At 36.9% G+C, this 20,442-nt stretch overlaps 1 protein-coding gene across 2 annotated transcripts in view; it reads right to left on the minus strand.

Annotated features, from left to right (window-relative positions):
- The window catches only part of MPP7 (membrane palmitoylated protein 7), a 146,022-nt gene that overhangs the window by 94,834 nt on the left and 30,746 nt on the right, over positions 1 to 20,442 (minus strand). For both annotated transcript variants that reach the window (XM_041408760.1, XM_041408761.1), the window contains exon 3: positions 9,981 to 10,144. In XM_041408760.1, coding sequence (XP_041264694.1) covers positions 9,981 to 10,017 — 37 coding nt within the window. In that variant the 5' untranslated portion in view covers positions 10,018 to 10,144. The remainder of the gene's footprint in view (positions 1 to 9,980; positions 10,145 to 20,442) is intronic.

The following is a 20,442-nucleotide window of genomic DNA, read 5'->3' on the forward strand; positions in this document are numbered from 1 at the left end:
AGAGCCAAAGACCATGAGAAAAAAGTGCAAGTTTAACAATGGTTTAAGTACTGCCAGGCAGTTAAAACCAGATTTTTTTTAAATTGTTCCAGTAGCAATTATGTAGTGTGAAGGGATGCCACACTGAACACTTTTGATTACTGCTAAAAGCAAAAATTAACTTTCCCAAAGGTCACAGTGATACTCCCTAAAATACAGGTTGTCTGGCAAATTAAAAATGCATATTCATTGCATAAATCCAAAGTATCAGCACCTCCAAGCTGAATGGCACTGCCTGCCAGGCCCTGATTGTGCTTTTGGTCTCAGTTTTGATGTTTCCCACCTTCTTGAATCATATGGCATGCTTGGACCTCACATTTTTTTGAAAGGTCCCACAACATAAATGAACACAACCAAGAGTTTTAAAACAAAATATATCTAGAAGTTGTTCAAAAAAATACATTAAAAGCCAAGAAAAAAATCCTGTTATTTTTAATGCCTGATGTTGGCACCACTGTGTGGTGCCAAAAAAATTTTTTTTTGCTTTTATTATACACTAATAGTTGCTATTCCACTTAGGTTCTTGATTTTTTTTAGTTTGCCTAAGTTTAACCAGCATTTATATTCAAAAGGAATCATGCACCCATTGGAATTTATTAGCATCAAACTACTCCAGGTGTCAAAAATCAGTAAAATAAACATGACTTACACAAGAAAAACTAATGTATTTTGATTTTTAAAAGTAGATCATTTATTCCCAGAAGACCTGAGCATAAAAAAAAAAAAAAAAAAAAAAAAAAAAGCACCTAATAATGTGATTAAATATAGAGATGTAAGACAATTATGCAATTTTAATAGGGGAAGTAAGTCTGGTCATTCCTACAGCTCAGGGGAGAGGAACCCCAAAACCCATCACAATGTAATCACACCTAAAAGGATAAACGATAAATTTCAACTGTGTTCTTTCAACACAATTAAGCAGTTACTGTCTTCAGAGCACCTTCACCTTTTTCTAAACTTATTAATACAATTTAGTTTTACTTGATCTGAAGACCAAAATGTAGAATAATGTTAATTCCAATTTAAAAATGTGTACAGTAGATTTGCACCTGCAATCGGATTTAAGTAAGAAGCAATGGAAACCTTTTAAATCAGAAACAACAGGACATAAAAGATTTTTCCAGTTTTACAAAATTGCTTCCTTTGTAGTGTTACATTCTACAGAAGACTGCTTGTTCCTAGGAGGAGAATAAATGGCTAAGCAATTGATTAAACTGTTCCCGTACTGAACCACTCACATTGCAGATTCCAGATGCTCTACATTCTTGACATCAGAATGGAAAAATTTACTGTTAGTCTAGAGAAATTTAATATCACCATTCTTGTCATATCCTTCATAGCTTCATTATTAGGACAAGTCTGTGGAAGCTATAAACTAGTGCTAAATGATAAAAAATATGGTCTCTGCGTTCCATCACTCTTGCATATTACAAGAAAACACCAACTTTGTTTTGGTAAGTGTAAGGAAAGAAATGGAAACATGGATGTGCCTTTGCTTTCATATGCTAATTAATTTCCTGAATTAGCATTCTGAACAATGATGCCAGGCTTCAAATCTAGAATTTTTACAGCAACTGAGGGATAATAAACACTAAAGAACATATATCTAAAGGCCCAGAACAACACTGTAAAAAATTTATTGTATTAATAAAATGGGACAAACCAACCTTTAAATTTTCCACTTTGTCAAAGGTAAAATAATCAGCACCATTTGCTGCCATTTATAACAAGCTAACATTTTTTCACATTTGAACTGTACTTTACAGTTCTATGAAGGCTCAGACATTTGCCTTACACACAACCAAGCATCACTGCAGTAGAAGCACTTATTCTGACATCCTTGCTGTTGAATAACAAAATCAGTCACTAACACCACACACTGAAAATTATTTCATTCTGAAATTTGAGATTAGCATTTAAGCACAGGTTCAAATAAAAACATATGCAGTATGTCTGCATATTAGGATGGACACACTGCACTGTCCTATCAGACTCCAGCTGTAAAAAGACCACTATGTGCTCAGATTTATGTGCTACAAATAATTTTTTTTATGTTCTCTTAAGTAATTCCACTAAATATATAGGCTTGCTAACACTACAAAAAGTTAAAGAGTAACAATTTTTCTCTGCAGAGCCAGATGGATTAACTCATTCCAGTAAGCACCTTTTTTATATTTTGCAGTTTAGTGTTTCTGCAAAAAGAAATTAATTTTCAAAATACAGAACACCAAGTAACTACATCATGCACTTGCATAACTACAACACGCAAGTGATCGGCATCTTGGGAAAAATATCTGTTTTGATTTATTTGCTAATTCACAAAAAAAGTAAAATGCTGAAATCCTTACAGATGGCAGAGCAATAGAAATACCAATGCTGTATATTTTTTCTAATGAAAAAAAGAATTTTGCTGTAAGTATCCTCAAAGAACGAGACTGCATATTCATAAGAGCAGTAGTATTTTAACTTTAAAGTCGTACCTGATTTTTCTTCTTCAAAGCTACAGTAAATTTGTTAGCCCACCTTAAAACAATGTTATGACAGAAAATGTTCAATGAGTAATTATTTAAACCCATCGCTTTAAAAAATATTATTTCCTTCAAAATGGAAAAGTCTTTAGTTTTGGAACTTGGCTCCCAGAGCTAAAGAATACGCGGTTGTTTGAACCAGTTATTGGTCTTTTAGGATTTGTCTCAACATGTGTATTTCAGATTTAACGTACCACATACCGTTAACGTTCTGATGCGAGTTAAAGAGCTGATCTCTATCTGCATCCATACAGGGCAAGACTTGCTGCAAAGTTCCTGCTCCTATGGCTCATCAAAGCTGTTTCAAAATCAAACCCCCTCAAAAACGTAGTTACTAGACACTGTGTCAACATGGATCATTTCAAAGTTCATAAAATGTACTTTTATGAGTATTCAAAAGCCCACCTTTTATCTGCAAGAATAACATATACATAAAACTGATTTAAAGTGACCCATCAAGGACAAATTAACAAGCAGCTTGTGGAAAACTCATACCAATTTTTTGGGGTTTTTTTTTTTTTTTTTACTCCTGTCTCCTCCAATGAAGCCTGCGTACTATGGCACCTCAAATAACCTTGACTAATTGACCAGTCCTTTCCATAGACATCAGCTTGGCAAGTCTTTGGTATTTCTATCTTGATTTTCATCAGCCCTAGAGGAGGCAATAGCAAGTACCTGGCAGGCAGTCAGGAAAGAACTCATTCCAGCACTAGGAAGGCACTGGGCACACCGGCCATGTTTTAACCCTTTAGTCACAGTTTACAAGGTTATAAGACACTTGGCACTGGGGAGGGGCAGCAAGGACTACTAAACATAGCATTTTACATCTGCAAAAGGAAGACAGAATATCTCATTAAGAGCTTGAAAAAACACTTCTAACAATAGAAATCAACATTATTTTCTAATCAGTTGGGTCTAAGAATAATGGAAACAGTGTTGGATTACCATGTATCTCAACCTCTCATGGTCAAGATACATGCTAAGCATGTATCTCATACAGGATATCTCTGTCATGAGAGTAGAAGAAAAAGTCCTACAATCCTAGGCAGTACTGATGCCTGAAATCAAGCCAGTATATTATTTCAGTGTTATGATTCACTGTAGGACCTAGTTTAAGAATTAACACTCCAAACAAGCTATGCCATTACACAATCAGTCATACACATGCAGCCACATATACTTGATTTAAAGGTTTATAGAAGACTATAGGAATATACACAAATTTAAAGAGTCAATTATATTGACAGACTGAGAACGTTAGGGCTGTTCAGTGTGCAGAAGAGGAGTGTACATAGAGACCTCCAGCAAACTTCCAGCATCTGAGGGGGCATACAAGGAAGGCTGGAGAGGAACTCTTTGTCAGGAACTATACTGACAGGACAAGTAGTAATGGTTCAAACTGAAAAGAGGGGAAATTTAGATTACTATGTGGAAGAAATTCCTTGTGGTGGGATTGGTGAGGCACTGGAACAGGCTGTTCCCAGAAGCTAGGGCAGTGTTCAAGGTGATGTTGGATGGGGGTCTGAGCAACCTGGCCTAGTGAAAGGTGTCCCTGCTCACAACAAGGGGTTTGAAGTTAGATGATATTTCAGGTCCTTTTCAGCCCAAACCATTCCATGATCCTACATCATCACCTTTTTTTGAAAGTAAGTTTAGGAAAGTAAACTATTTGAAATACTTAAATTATTTCATCCTTTATCTGTAAAACTAATACATTGCTTTGAGGTGTTCTTTGTGTGCGTTGGGTTTTTTCCTAAACCAATGTGTTATTAAGAAAAAAAAAATCAATTTTGAACCCCTGTATTTCACAACAGGCAACTACCAGCTCGCAGGAAAGCTTCTCATTACTCTCAGTAGTAATAAACTGCCTTTTGATTAACAGGTTTAATTCTTCTAAATCAGGCAGGATTTGATGTGATATTGGGCTGAGAAGCCACAGAAGCTGCCATTAAATGCACACAGTATGCAGGCTCTGCTGGCTAACCTGGATGCTTGGCACAGCTACACTTGATGGGGGCAGCACGGCGTGCCCTCAGCAAAGGACACCTGGTGTCACTAGAACTGTCAACCCTTGTGTGCTACAGCTTTCAGTCCAACAAACAGAACAATACATAACAAAGCCTCTGCTTAGAAACAGTATTGTACCTTCAAATTTACTACAAAACTACACACTGCTCACCAAACAAAACGCGGGGGGGGGGGGGGGGGGGAGGGGGGGGGGGGGGGGGAATTGTTTCAGCTGCCCGACCATTTGAATTTAAATGTGCCCAAAAACTGTAACAGTTTTAAAGAGTTTACCATCAGCAAACATACATACACACACTTTCTAATTCCACACTACTGAATCAGTCTAGCAATATTAACACAAAACAGAACAGTTTAGAGAAATTCCATTTCACTTTGAACGAATTTTCCAAGTCATCATAAATACATTGATACCAAAGTAAATACCCTTTCCAACACCAGCAAGTTGTATTTTTAAAAATTAAATCAGATTGCAATTAAAGCTAGCCATACATCTCATACTTTCCCAAATCTTCCAAATTAATGTTATCCTAAAAGCCATTTAGTGCCTCTGGCAGATGGAGATGGGGAGAAATCAAGAATGCAAGGATAAATTATTGGCTCTATTTATTAATTCAGTATAAATTTTGCCTCGGCTGTCATATCCATTTTCATGAATATCTGGCCATACCTATGCACCTCAGCGTGCTGAGGAATTAAAGCAGCTTTGAAATGGTGATGCAGCCGAAGCAACTACATACCACAGCACACTTGCTGCAGCACACCTATGCCTAAAGTTATAACCAAAGGTGTAAAGCAGGCAAGTGAAGGCTTTCCCTCTGCTCTGTTTCCACCTCAGGACGCCAGTGGGGAAGTAAAGGCAGTTTTTGGTGCAGGAACCGATGACCCTGCAAGGCTTTGCCCTGGCAGCCTCCAACAGAAGAACAACTCCCAGAAAACTTTCCTTCATGGCTCTCCTAAATTCCCCTTCTCTCCATCTCATAGCAATGAGATGGCCAGATCTTTGGTCACCATTTTGTGTTGCTGCATTCTTTAAATAGGCTGTAAAAAATAGAACTCTCTGATTTCTATCTTCCTCTGAATACCGAAAACTGTGTTAAAAGGCTAAAATTAAAATTTTAGCACTTCAGATTAATTTGTCTTTCTTCCACTATAGAGGTTTCTGATGCTCCCCTTTCAGCTTAGCCAACTACTCAGCTTTTTCTTCATATTATTACTTTTTTTCTTCAGCTTTTTATCATTTTTATTTTCAAATCCTTTTCGAAAACTGGCAAGCTGATAAAATGCATTAATATAGTAGTAGATAAAGAGAAGACATATGAAAACAACAAGTGACAGCTTCTTTTTGTGTTCAGGTGACTGCAAAATCATCTTTGAACTTCACATTGCTTGCAGTGGTCTCTGACCAATTCAATCCATATGAAATATCCTAACAAAATATTTCTACCAGCATTCAACATATAAATTTCACATTGCTTGCAGTGGTCTTTGACCACTGGGAATTCAATCCATATGAAATATCCTAACAAAATATTTCTACCAGCATTCAACATATCCACATCAACAGTATGCAGCTTCAGAGGTTGAGATTCATTCTAAAGAATCACTGAATATACTACTATAAATGCATTCTGGAAAAATACCTAACATTTAGAACAGATTTCACGTTTCTATTTAGTATTATTACAAAACAGAGAGAAAATACGAAAACCAGGAATATTTTAAAGGCCATATGAACTTAAAATTGGTAAGTAACAAACGTGGGAGTTTTTTAAATTAAAAACCTAATAGGTATTCAGTTTTGCAGCCTTGTAATACTTAGAAAACTCCACTATCTGGCACAGTGCTTGCTCCTTTATGTGCTCAAGGAGAAACTAACATAAGCCCTCACACATTTTCTCTTTCTATAATTTACAATACTCAATTCCAAGAACTGCTTCTGACTTTCACTGTATATAAGCAATCTGAAACAGCTTTACTTGGTGCCTAAGCTTGGCCCATAAATGTGATTTTCCTGCTGACAACACATGAAACAAAAACATGATGTTTGCTTTGCACATTCATGCGCTGCTTTTTGAGAACAAACAGAAAAGCATTTTTAAGTTTGTCAGTTAAGGAAGCTTGATACAGGGCTGGGAGGAAAGAAATCTGCAACAAGTTTACGATGTTTTTCACATTAGAACAACACTAAAAGCATAATGATGTCATCTTGGCTCCACCAAAGTCAGCAACAAAGCTGCCATCTACTACTATGAAGCCAGAACTGCAATTTTGCACCTTCCTAAATATAGCAGATAAGTGAATGCCAGATCTCACAGATTTGCTTTACCTGCAAAAACGCGAGTCTTCTTGCTCAGTCTTCAAAAAGTCTTTTTGGTGGGCTTGCACACAGAGGGCAAGCAGACTTTTGCAACACAGAAACTGTTGAAAATTTCTGACCCAGCCCGGGGCATAAGCTCAGCCTTCCATTCATGCTGGTTGCTTTAAGATAACTTTGACTTGACACTGACAGGACCATAAACCTTAAGGGTCACACAGATGTTATACACAATGAGCAGCTTTTCCATTATTACTGTTGTTATCTAAAAATAGGTTTTCTATATGGCTAATGGAGAGTGGAAGAGCAAGAAGCATCTGCACGTAAGCCTTTGTCCTCTGTCTTTATGTTAGTGAAGCCAGATCAATCTGGTAAGGTACAAGATTAAATTTAAAGTCACTATTGCAATCTGAATAAATTAAAACAAACTTTTTAAAATATTGAAAATAGTGTAGCCATACTTTGATTTATCATAGATTATGGTATTAGAGGTAAATGCCCCTCAAAACAGATTTAAAAGGCATGGCTTGTGTTCAGAAGAAGATATAGGTTAAAACAAGGTAGGATAAAAGCAAGTATATGAAGAATGCATATGAAGAAAGCAGCTGAAAGTACATGGTGCCACTTCTAATAGAAGCTGTTGACACAAGTACAAGCAAGCTAAAGTGAACATAGTCAGACAACCATTTAGTCACATCAAACACAGCCCATCATGAACATTATCCTATTTTTGACAGTGAACTGGTACTTCAGACTATTTTAAAAAAATTAATTCATTAATGTTCCCATACTGGTGACTGAATGTCCAGTGGTCCATGACATGGCAACTTTCAATACTCACAGATAATGCATTTCTATTTACAAACCCTCATGGAATGCTTTCATTTGTTTTTAAACCCAGGGTTACTTTTATTTCACCCAACATCTAACACACACAAAATTAGGTTAGGCTGCACTTTGTTTGATTGTACTTAGAAAAGAGAGTCTTAGCAAACAGATTGAGCAGGGTTATGCCCCTATCCTAAAGGTCCCACTAAGTGACTTGCCAAGTCCTCAGTGCCCCAGCCAGGGCAGTTTCAACTCGTCACGTGTCACAACACCAGTCTGTGCAGGCAGGGTGAGACTGCTTACCCTCAAAGGAAGAACAGAGGTAGGAAAAACTTTATGCACATCACTACTTTTTAATCTAAGAGTAAGAGTAACAGCAGAAAAGCAGGACTCCAGTTAGAAACCACAGGCAGGGTAGAAAGCACAGTTTGATGTAACCATCCCAAAAATACTTAAGTCCATATCAGCCCAATCAGGAAGTATTGTAAATAAAGTGGAAGGGAAAAAATAATTATCTTTTCACTCCAAATGCAAGCTTTTATTTAAAGAAACAACTTACAACTTGAGGAAGAAAGAAAAAAGGACTTAACAAGCAGTATTATTTAACAGCAAGATATTAATGGCATGTATCATGTTTTACTATAAATTTCATGAGACAATGGAGACACTTGAGTTTTAACACAGATCTTAATTATTAAAGGTATGTTTGCACTGTCATATGGATTAAATAGCAGAGTAAAACATACTTAGAGGCATTTTAACACACACTATTTCAAAATTAGGATTATCTTCTACTTTTTGAAGCCCTTCTCTCTTTCTTTATTCATAAAGTCCATGACTATTACTTTTGGATATATACAATCTTCAAAAATAAACGAGTAATAATTTTTTAAAAATTAAGGAAGGTTTTGAAAGGACACAAAAAGGTGCATGATAAAGAAAGCAAAGGTCCAGAGTGGAAAATCAGCCTAGAGCAGACCCTGACACATCTTCCAAAACTCAGCTTTAGCATACTGAACAGCTTCAATTCACTTATTTCCATGAGGAGAGGGAGAGAAAAGAAAGGTATGCAGAGATAGGGTTTGGCAAAGTCACAGTCAAATCCCTTAAACACAGGAATAGGGAGACAAAAAAAGCATATAAAACCAAACAACTCTCCTTTCCCATGGCAACAAATAAATAGACTCACACCCTAATTGTAAAGATTAATATTGTCATCTAGGATAAATTTTATGTGTAGGGAAAACAAAATCACCCTGTACATTCTACTAAAAAAAAGAATCAAATGCAGTTCCTTATATACATACTTAAATACATATTTTTTGATTCCTGATTTGAAATGTCCCTCCTAATTTTCCAAATCCTTCAGTTACTTGTGGCACAGGGGTGGAAAGCAGTGATTTTTGTATTGTACTGCAACCTCAGCTGGATCACCCTGTTACTTCTTGTGCATAAAACTATGTGGCACAGAGGTGGAAAGCAGTGATTTTTGTATTGTACTGCAACCTCAGCTGGATCACCCTTTTTTTAACAAACACTCTTAAGCAAAAATACTAACTTTAGTTATCCCAAACAGAGGGACAAAAATACTGTCAGAGAGGGAGAATTCAGGATAGCAAGAAGATGAAATTTAACTTTGAATATAACCTAATATTGCCACAAAGAAGGTGAAAACTATGGAAAGCTAAGTATCTGCAATCCCACTGCCAGCAGTCAGTGACAGGAGCTGGGCTCTGACGTGGAAGGCAAGTGAAAAAACTGAACTTGAGACAGTATTTTTCTTCTCCTAATTTGTTATAGAGTTGTCAAAACTGAATAGTCTGTGTTCAGAAATAACTCCACTGATAACTGTAACTCACAGAGGGGATAGTCTAGACTGCTGCAAATATTAAGGCACGCATGATATCATCAGCCTTTTTTTTCCCTCCTCCTCCTTTTTCAAGTTAACATTGTAGGAACCATGCTCAGAGATGAATCCAAATTCTTCAGATCCATCTATAATATATGTTTGGATCTGTTCTTTTTAGGAGGTTGGGGACAGAGTGGAAGAAGGTGGTGGTGGAACTTTTCAAAATGAATATATTTTATCTGTGGTGTTTGATGTATCTAAATTAACTTCAGGGAGAAAAGGTTATGTTTTAAGTCTTAAAAATCTGGTGAGACCATAATTAATTATCTTACTTGAACTACAGACTTAACAAACAAGACGTGGAGGAAGCACGGCCCCTCCTTGGCCGGCGTACCTGTGTCACTTCCAGATCCAGTTGATAACGCCGGCATGATTGAGTCTGCAGAGCGTCAGGCGCAGACCTCAAACCAGCGCTGCGGCCAGAAGCACGAGTTGATTTCGCTTTAACTGCTTGCAGCCAAGCAGTCCACAAAGATTTATGTTATCTCCCAGCTTCTCCTGGAAAGAACAGAAATAGAATTGTACAATTAAGAACATTGTTAAACTGTGTATTACTGCAGCTAATCAAATCCAATGATTTTCATGAAATAAGCTTTTATTTAAGATTCTCTAAACCAAGCACTAGGCATTTATTTATGACTGCTAAGATTTTGGTTTCCTGCAGGTGAAACAAGTTTTGTTTTCTTCAGTCCAGCCTATAATCCCATTCTACATTAACAATAATTTAACACATTTCTCTTGTGCAAATTATACTCTTTAACTCCAGCATGTCAGGCATTTTGGAAATAAAGTCATGGGGTATTTTATTAAAACTGTGAATAATTGAGGGCATTCAATTTTTTCTATTACTTATCTCAGGGAAGTAAAATTGCTTACTAACATGGTAATTTATTCAGTGTTTCTATTAACCTCATTTCAATTGTTTTCAGGCCATTTAAGACTTTTGTTTGCAATCTGGAAATATAATTTAAATTTTAACTGAAGTTGTAAAAAGCAGGACTGGAGCAAATACTTTTCTAAGGTAAATAGCAGTTTGATTCGTGGAGTTGATGGAGCCATTACCATGTAAGGAACTTTTCTGTGATTCATTATGACAAAGTTAGTGGGTTTTTAACACATATTTTGTAATAATTGTACAGGTCTACTGATAGTAAATTTTAGGTCTTTCTTTCAACCACTTTTTGAGAAAAATTCAGAGTACATGAAACAAAAATTAAAATTAATGTCAAATGGAAGTGAACGCATTTGTATTCAAGTATGTTAAAATATGAAACTGGAACGCAAATGTACAAAAAGAAATTCCAAGTTAAGACAGCAAATGTCTACTTAGAGCAGGGCAGGGACTGATGTGTTTGCAGGGAGAAGGAAGGGAGAGAGGGAAGTAGAAGCTACCAGAAAATAAGGATTTTTTTGCCAGACTTCAGTAAACAAAAAGGATCCTTGAAGAAAGAAAGCAGCATAGTTCTGCTTTAGCAAAAGAAAATAAACAAACAGAAGAGCATTTTTGCTGCTGCTATTGCTGGTTTGAGTTTTGTTGGTTTTTTTAAAACACATTCATATTAATCAGAATGACTTTTGAAGTCATGTTGGCTCTTAAAGTGCATATTTTGGACCCATTTTAACTTGGCAGCAGTCTTGTGGAAGAGTGATATACAGGTGCTGTAAACAGTGTATGCTCTTTAAAATTTTGTTTTTCACTGAAAAGAATCTCCACATGGCTGAAAATATTGCAGCATACCAAGGGCCATCCACAAGATTTTGTTTAATAAATTTTAAAGCAATAATTAGATATAAGTTAGTTGTTCACTTGTCCCCAGGCATAAGCCTACAGTTTAAATAGTCTGGCAGTTTTTTTTTAAGTACGGGGGGTTTTTTACGTCCCCCAGGCACTTACCCAGTGAATCTGGGTGGTTTGGTTAAGAAGGCAAATACTGCAGAAGTTACCTCCCTGGACAACTTCTTCTGGGATGAAAAGAACCAAATACAAACCTAAAAGCTTATCTGTTAAGATTGTTTAGGGTTTAAGGATTTTTTTTTAAATTATAGAAGTTTACAAAGAAATAAGTTTTCAGTAAAAAAAAAAATCAGCTTCAAAAAAAATTATTTTGACATTCATCAAATCAGCACAAAAGTCCATTAACTTACAATTCAAAGCACGGATAAGGAAATTAAGTATTCCAGAGTGAAAGCTCATCTTATGATGACAAGAGCTGTAAAACATCTATATGCAAAGCTAGCCAGGGTGCAGTTTAAAGGAGGAAAAAAAAAAAAAAGACATCATAGCCAAGGACACATTGTACCAATTAAGATGGAACATATTCACTTTACATTAATTCTGCTTGTTTTCTGTTTAACACATGAAGAAGGAGTCCTGTCCCAAACCCAGTGACAGTCCCCAGCGCGAGCACACCAGAGCAGCCGTGTGAAGGAGAGAGGCATTTTTACTTTAACACGTGTAAGAAACTGGTTAAACAAAATTATTGATTACTAATGAAACATCTTTTATTTACATGCATCTTAAAGTACTTTCATCTATTAAAAAGAAAAAAAAAAGAAAAACCAGAAAAACACCAAAATCAACCAATCAAGGTGTTCTCGTCATAAGCACATTACTATTAACCAGAAATTCAGGGTCCTTAAAAAGAGTTCACTGCAAAATGCAGAAAACCTTGTTGATCTACATGTATGAGATGTATTTCCATAATTTTCTTTATTTTTCTTTATTTCACAGTAAATCATTCAGTACAAAAAAAAAATCAAGCTCCTCATTATTTAAGAAACCTATATACAGCATAAAGTTATTGCCCCCTGATCCTAAATATATATTAATGAAAAATAAATGACCTGATGAAATCCTTACCAGTAAAATGCTTAATATTTTGCTGGAATGGGATGGGGATTTTTTTTTTTTCCTAACGTGCAAATTAAGCTACATTTTTGCAGTGATGATGCTATTTTCTTTGGCTCACTTCATTTAAAATGCTTTGGAAGTTTTTGCCGGAGCCCAGCCATAGGCATTGCTGACTGCTGTATGGAATCGATTTGCTGCAACACAGAAATACCAGCTGTTACAGTATGTCCTGAGAGGGATTACCGAATATTCCTAAATTGAAGTTCAATCCATCTTTCCATAAAAATTAGGAGCCAGGGCCAGGAACGTAACAGCAGTATCAAGTGCACCTGAGGCATTTACAATACCCAGCAGAACTGTTACAACCAGCCTTTAAAAAGGGCTTATTTTTGAAATTTCATTATTCCAGTTGTACCTTGCTTCTATAGATCGCACCGTATCGGGTTCTGCTGGCACCCGCCGCGTGGAAACAGCGAGGCCCGGCCGGCCCCTCACGGCCCCTCACGGCTCCCGCCTGACCCCTGGCGGCCGCGGGGGGCGCCGCGCCCGCCTCGCTCCCCACACGCTGCGGGCAGCAGGCCCTCGCGAGGGCTACACGTGCCTTCCTTGCTTCTGCTTTTAATTGTTTTAATGCAAATGGATTGAGATGAAATAACAAAACTCATCATTTTAATTGTTTCTGCCTGTGTTTATCTGCATAATGAAAGACATCTCTATTTTAAGGCGTTCTGGTTGAACGGCAGGTGTTGGGGGGGAAAAAAAGCCTCGGCTGTAAAAAGCTCAGAAATGCTCCCGTTTTCCAGCAGCTCCCACACGCTGTAGGATCATCAAGCCAGACACAGCCCTGGTCACCGTCACCACCAAGGTCATTACAGTGACATTACTCACCAGGGTGACGGGCCCCGGATGCACGAGGTCAGGAGTGGGGCAGAAGCCTCCCAGAAGCACCATCCCAAACCACAAAATTCTAGAATTACAGCTCTCCAAGGGAACTGTTTTTCTGCATATCTCACATGTAAGAGAGGCCCCTTAGCAAAGGATGAGGGATAAATCTTGTTGGCGACACAGGACTGGTAAGAACAGGCAGAGGTCGGGCAGATAAAGCAAGCAGGTGGGAGGCAGCTGCAGAGTGCCAAGATGAATGGCCTTCCATGTAATTTCAGCTTTAGCAGCTTCTTTCCACCATCCTTTAGCATCCTCTTTTGAATTGAAATGACTCCATCAGTCATGGATACACTTTATTTCAGTCAAGTTCATTCTTTGAGAAAAGATGAGGTAGAAAAGCTAATTCAAATTTGTACTTATGGCAAATTGGAGACAGAACACATGATGTCTTGGTTCTACCTCAGACTTCCCACACAAACCCCAATAAACTCCATAATATTTATTTCTGAAAGGATATTTTACAAGTTACCCAATATTTTGGCACTTTAATGAATATAAATTGATTTTCTTCATATTTGAAAAGCAGACTGAAGACTTTTGATTAATTTATGACAGATAAAAACATTAGAAGTATGAACATAGCAATGCTACAAATCAGGAGGCGGGCAGGCTGGGGATGGGACACATAAACCCAGGTTGTTAGATACAAGAAACATACAAGCTATTTTTCTAAAGGATGCTACAATTATGACGACTATAACCTTGATCTCCAGGACTAAACCAGAATGTCTGCAAATGGTATTCAAACTACCAGATAGAGATTTCATGTGGAGACAGGAAATTTGACAGCCAGTCAGCCTTGTATTCATTATGGGGCCTCAAGTAATTGAGTGACTACAGACATGTATACAAGACTCCAAAACCCAGTGAGCACAGGAAATTGCCAAGGGGGGTTTTCTAGACTGGGAGAAGTAAATTTGTTTCAGTAGACAAAATCTGAATTGAAAATGGTGGTGGACTCTTTTGGAAGCTGTAATGTAAGGGGATCTAGTGAATTTCTAAACTCTTCTGAAAAAGGTTTCACCTCCTTAATCACACGGTCTCCGACAGGCTACTGGAACCCGCTCGTGGCTCCTGACAGGCTTCCAAAGCTGCTCAGCCGCCCCTACACTCAGTACATACTTGCTGGCAACAGGAACATTCAAAAAATCTTCAACTTGAATTACTGCATAGAGGACATGTGCATAAACATGATGGGTCTTCAAAGATGCTGCAGAAGAAGCTACCTCTGACTCACTCAGCTGTGCATGTAACGAAAATTAAAACTATCACAAGGATCTCTCTGTATGAATTCCATTTAAAAACCTCAGAAATATCTATGGCAACTACCAAATGTTATTAACTAATACACCAACACAGAAAACACCAACTGCCCCAAACTGGAAAGGTCAACAGCTGCCTTCACTAACTCTCTCATGGTCTTGTCTTCATATCAGCCTTCAGCCATAAGAAAAATTAAAGGCTTCTGCATATTTTTCTGTATAATGTTCTATCAGTGTTCTCCATTTTATTTAGGTTACACCATAGATATGTTAGAAAGAGCCTCACTTTGTGAAAAGACTTTGAGAACAGTAGATAATTTAGGCACTCTTAAGCATCCACTGAAAATGTGTAACTGCTTGGCATTTAATTTATACATTTGTGGTTACATCTTTAACAAACAGCAGTTTGGGAAAAAAAAAACTTCTAAAATCATTTTATCTTGTAGGGCGACTTCTACTTGCATGGCTCAAATCTGACTGTGAAGTCAGTGCATCAGAGAGAGATGTCTCTGGTCTCTACTTATGGGAAAATTTTTACAGATGCAAAAACAAAAGGGATTACCTAAATGATAAAATCCTTGAGTACAAGGAATAAAAAGAGAGAGTATTTAAGAAATAATGTACTGAAAAACATTAAGACAGTAGAAATTACTACCCCATCAGTCTGTGGTGGCTATTTCCAGCAACTGGATAAACACCAGAACACAAAGTCAGGCGTATTTCCAGTGAGTGGCCCTCCTCACTGCTGTCTCAGCTACATGTTTGGACCTTTATCATTTTGTTCTCTTTCTCTTCAAGGATGAGCTCCCACTAGACACCTCCCTTGCTGGATTATAAACAGAAAACACACAACTTCAATCACTACCTGACCACACATTTCCAAAAACACGCCAGAAGCTCCTGTATGGGGGAGATCCTCTCTCATGTTTGACTGAGTTTGTTCAAAGGGCTCAGAAGACAGGGAGAAGGAAAAGAGCAGAATGTACAATTTTATTCCTTCACAACTTCAGCAAAAGACAGGTTTCTTCTCCTGACAAGAGTAATCCTGTGTCAATGGAAAAATCTCACTTACTTTAACAACTCCAATAGCAACACTGAAACTGGTATCACAATTTTCCTTTTTCAGACTGTTTTCCCCCATAATATTCTTTAATGGTCTGGAGCAGGACCATTTATCTGGATACCACTATTATCTTAACCTTCTCTAAATACAAGTGTGAAATAATTCTTTCAATGAGTCAATACAACAGAAAAACCAGAAATAAAATACAAAATATATTAAGATATTAAAAAGTTGGTAACACAAAAACCCCTACGTGAGCTCTGTCCAGACTTAGATTTTTAACGTTAGTGTTTGAATTGAACACATTCCTTTAAATGCACAAAAACATTCCTTTAAATAAACACACTAAAGCTACCAGTTTAATTTTAACCAGCATCACTGCTGTAGATGTCCAATACCCTTAGACAGATCCAATTTTCTGCAAATAAAATGTACCAACTGACAGAATAATATTAGTTTAATATACTAGTTTAATAAAGCTATTCATTAAAATGTGACCTAAACTATGTCTCAGATCAAAGGTTGCTCTTTCAGTCTGAGTTACTGGTTTGGGCACACTTTTAACACTTTTCCCCTAGCTGCAAACCATTCCTTTCCTTGGAAAATAGCTGTCAGCAGGTACCACAGCCTCTCCATTAATTACCTGCACAAATAGTTTTGTTCTGGCAGTGTTTCCTGACAGTCTGTTTGAAAAATGTAACTACCTACAGTAAATTACAAACCTTACTGACCCCCAAAATACTGAAAAATTTGGCAATTTTTCTATAAATGAGAGTTCAGCCAAACCTACTGCAATGAGTCACCCAATAACCTCAACACTCCCTAACAAACAATTTAAAATGTTTTGCACCAAGGGGCTCTGCAACTCCAATTTTAGAAATATACTTCATATTTTAATAGTATTATAATGCAGTTTGAGCCCACATTTACAAAAGTGAATGGGAAATCTGTGATAGAAGTAAAACCAGGATTAAGGACATCCTAAAGAAACTAGTAAATATCTAATTAACTTAAATAGTTCAGCCACATATTAGCGTCATCAGCCTTATTTACATCATAGTCCAACAAAACATGTATGCATCAATTCTCAGGTCTGTTAAACAGCCATATCCAAAAATCATCCCCACAATTACATAAATATTCAAATTATTACTTCAAACTCAGAAATACCTCCTCCAATGTCTGAATGTTATTTTTCTAACTCGAAATTTTGAACATCTCTAGAGCCAAATAAGGCACAGATATTTCACAGTCCTTCCAAATTTTATTACAGAACTTTTGATCACTACTTCTCTTTCAGATTAACTAATCTTCTGTACACTTCTTTGTTCAGCATAATTTTCCATAATCTTCCTCTGTCAAAATGTGATGATTCTTTTTAGAGGATGGGTAAAGAAAAGAGATGAATTAATAATTAAGCACGGGGTTTATTTTATGAGAGCAAAATCAGAATAAACCCCACTTTCTTCTTATGTGTTTTTATCCAAGAAAAAAAACCCACTACAATAATTTTCATTTTAATCAGTTTCAGATTGCTTTTTCCAACATGAAGTTTTAAAATGCAGTGAGCAATCTGGACAGTATACCTTCAGCTCAATTTTGAAAAACATTTTGATTTATTAAATGGTAATTTATTAGTTGCACAAATAACAAAAAATATTCCTTAAGTGTACACATGCATAGTAAAAACAGTATTGCACATGGAAAGACAGCTAATCAGAGAAGTCTGTGTTTGACTTTCATCAGTTTACAAGCTTCTTCTCAATCACTCTTCTGTGATTTAAGTTTGTAAAGAAAAGAAAGGTGAAGGTCAATAGCCCATCAATGACACATTCCAGTGCCTTTGCACTGCTGGTACATTAAGCACAACAGACACTTCTTGCAGTCTTCTGTCTTCTCTCTAAGCTCCCTGTGACCATCTTTCATTCTTGAATTCTCTAGTTCCTTCTAATTTCCAGATGCCACTGAAAAGCTCTCTTCTGACTGCATACCCTCCCCTCTTCCTGCTTGGCAAACTCTGGCAGCACCATTGCATCAAAGCCACTGTATGACTTGTCACCAAGCATATACTTCCTTACATTTTTATTTTCATTCTCTTCCTTTTCTCCATTTCCCTCTTTCCAGGAGAGAAGCTTCCCCCTCTCAGGCCCTGCTGTCCAAATTCTACGTTGCAGTTTCTTGCTTCATGTTGATATTCATTTTGCCTTTTCCCTTATGACACTGCTGTGTACTCACTATTCTTGTCATGAATCCAAGAACCTCCAGCAATGAACTTGGCCTTTACCCCCTCTATTTATAAATATTCCCATCTCCTGACATTTTCCTTTTACTTCCCTTACTTTGCTTCCCTGTTTTCTCTTTCTCCTCCAATTCCACTCCCATCTCACTGATCTTTTACACCACTGCTCACATGGGAAAATGTGAATGACTGTCACACCATTTCTTTCTATAGTCAGTTTCCAAATCTATTTTTAACCAGCAAATCCTTGCTTTATTACTCTCCAAATACTGCCTTTAAGGCTCTTCCCTTTCTTCTAGAACAAGGATTAGCCGAGTTCAAACAGGCAAGAAGCCTGAAGTGTGTGGCACGTGTCAGCAGCTGCAGACAGCAACATCCACATCGGGAGGTCTGTCTGCCTGCAGCTCTGTGCCATCTCCCGGATGGAACCACCCTCAGAGCAGAACTTCCCTGTGTCTTCAGTTACTTACAGGCAACTGCAAAACTCTAAAAATTTTGGAAACAATATATATATATTGTATATATATATACAAGTATAAGTATATATAGCTTACAAAATTATACATTAGAAAAATGAGATATAGTTAAGAGTCCATCTTTAAGTTTGATTTACTCTACGAGTCAAGTCACCCTGCACACTTAAGTTATGTAGAAATTTAATTAGCAAAAAAGATATCACCTGGAATTAATTCTAAGTTCTGTCTTGCCAACCTATATAGACCAAGTAATAGTCCCACAGTAATCAGAGTGCCTCTGAGGTAAAAGTCATATTTCCAAGACTTAAAACTGCTTAATTAAAATCTGAGATACTGCTACATGAAGAGTCAGGTTTAAGGCAAGGGGTAAACTGTATGTTGAGTTCACACTGCAGTGAAAACAAGCTCTCAGATTTCACTTTATTTGGCAAAAAAAACCCATATTCAATCTTTATGAAGAAAATAATTCAAAATTATAAAAGGTCAATAAACACAAATGCTAACAGAACTAAACTTGGCAGTGCTACCTACATGAAGTCTTTTTTTTTTCTGTTTTTCTTGTTTAACTCGCAGCTTAATACATTGCTTTAAGTCTTAATGCATACCAGGAAAATACAGGATATGCAAAGAGTCCAAGTTAATGTTGCTGTTGGAAACTTAATGTTTGCATTTCCTGGATTTTGGAATTTTAACTAGGTGAACAATGCTGCATTGATTCTATTTTGGCATTTGCTAGAAATACCAAAGGTGTTTTTTTCTTTTTTTTTTCCTTGTCTGAAACTGTATAAATCAGAGTTAAGCAATTTGATAGTGAAACTTTGGCATTTTTTGTTGTTCATTGGTCCTCTCCAACTTACATATCTTGAAGTTTACTGGGAAATGACAAAGGTGCTAAATGAAGCAGTAAGCTAAATAAAAGTGCATAAACATCTTTTAAAAATGCAGTGCTTTGCAAAATAAAATATTGTGAATACAGAAGTTTTGATGATGCAATGCATGACTATTCTACAGTAAAATGTTTCCTTGAGCGGTCATTGAAAATTCCCTAATAGCACTGAAGAAGTTAATACAGGACTGTACATTGTTCCCATACATGTCATATACTCCCTTATACTCGTGTAACAGGATGTAACCTCAGGTCAACTCTGAATTGAAAAGCTAAAAATACCTAGTAGTCACAAAAAAAAAAAAAAAAAACAGTTGAAAAGCTAAAAATACCTAGTAGTCAAAAAAAAACAAAACAGAGAAAGGGCAGGTAACTGAGTTCAGCTAAGAGAAGCTTACTTCAGGTACAAAAATTGTAGTCACTTCAAAGCAGTGGTCTCTTTCAGTACGTACCAATGTGTGTTCCTTGCATTAGTATCCCTGACATGGCAAGATATGGAACAGAACAGGGGCTAGGGCTCATCTGGCACTCTTGGCTCCTATTTTGATAGATGATTTAAGGGTACAACACTGATAGAGATGAGTTAAATACATGTTTTAATCAACCTGCATTCTCAGAATTCAGAAATGGGCTTTTTGCTTAGATTGGGGTTTTTTTAAATCGCTACGGTAAGAGATGTGTCTCCAGTGCTACCTTTTCAAGTCAGGTTCCTACCCTTGAAAATTATGTTGTATAAAAGACACTACAAAATTTAAGCATCTACAAAACCATCTGATGAATTTCAACGCTGAAGAGGTGATGAAAGGAGAGTGATTGAACAAACAAACAGCGAGGAAGCCTCCTCTCTCTTACTGCTCTCCCGATGGATGGGAGGGGACGAGAGAATTCACACTATATACATCAACAGTTAAACGTTTTAAATTTTTTTTAACTTCTTTCTAAACTTAGGATGATTTACAGGGCTTTGTACAAAATGACCATCAATGACTTACATTATTTCCAACGGCTGTGAAAAGCATGGGTGTAGCTTAATGAAGGGACATATTGGATTTTTAACTTCAGAGTACGTTAAAT

Source organism: Onychostruthus taczanowskii, unplaced genomic scaffold (genome assembly GCF_017590055.1).
Source record: "Onychostruthus taczanowskii isolate IOZ18803 unplaced genomic scaffold, ASM1759005v1 scaffold3, whole genome shotgun sequence".
Lineage (NCBI taxonomy): Eukaryota > Metazoa > Chordata > Aves > Passeriformes > Passeridae > Onychostruthus > Onychostruthus taczanowskii.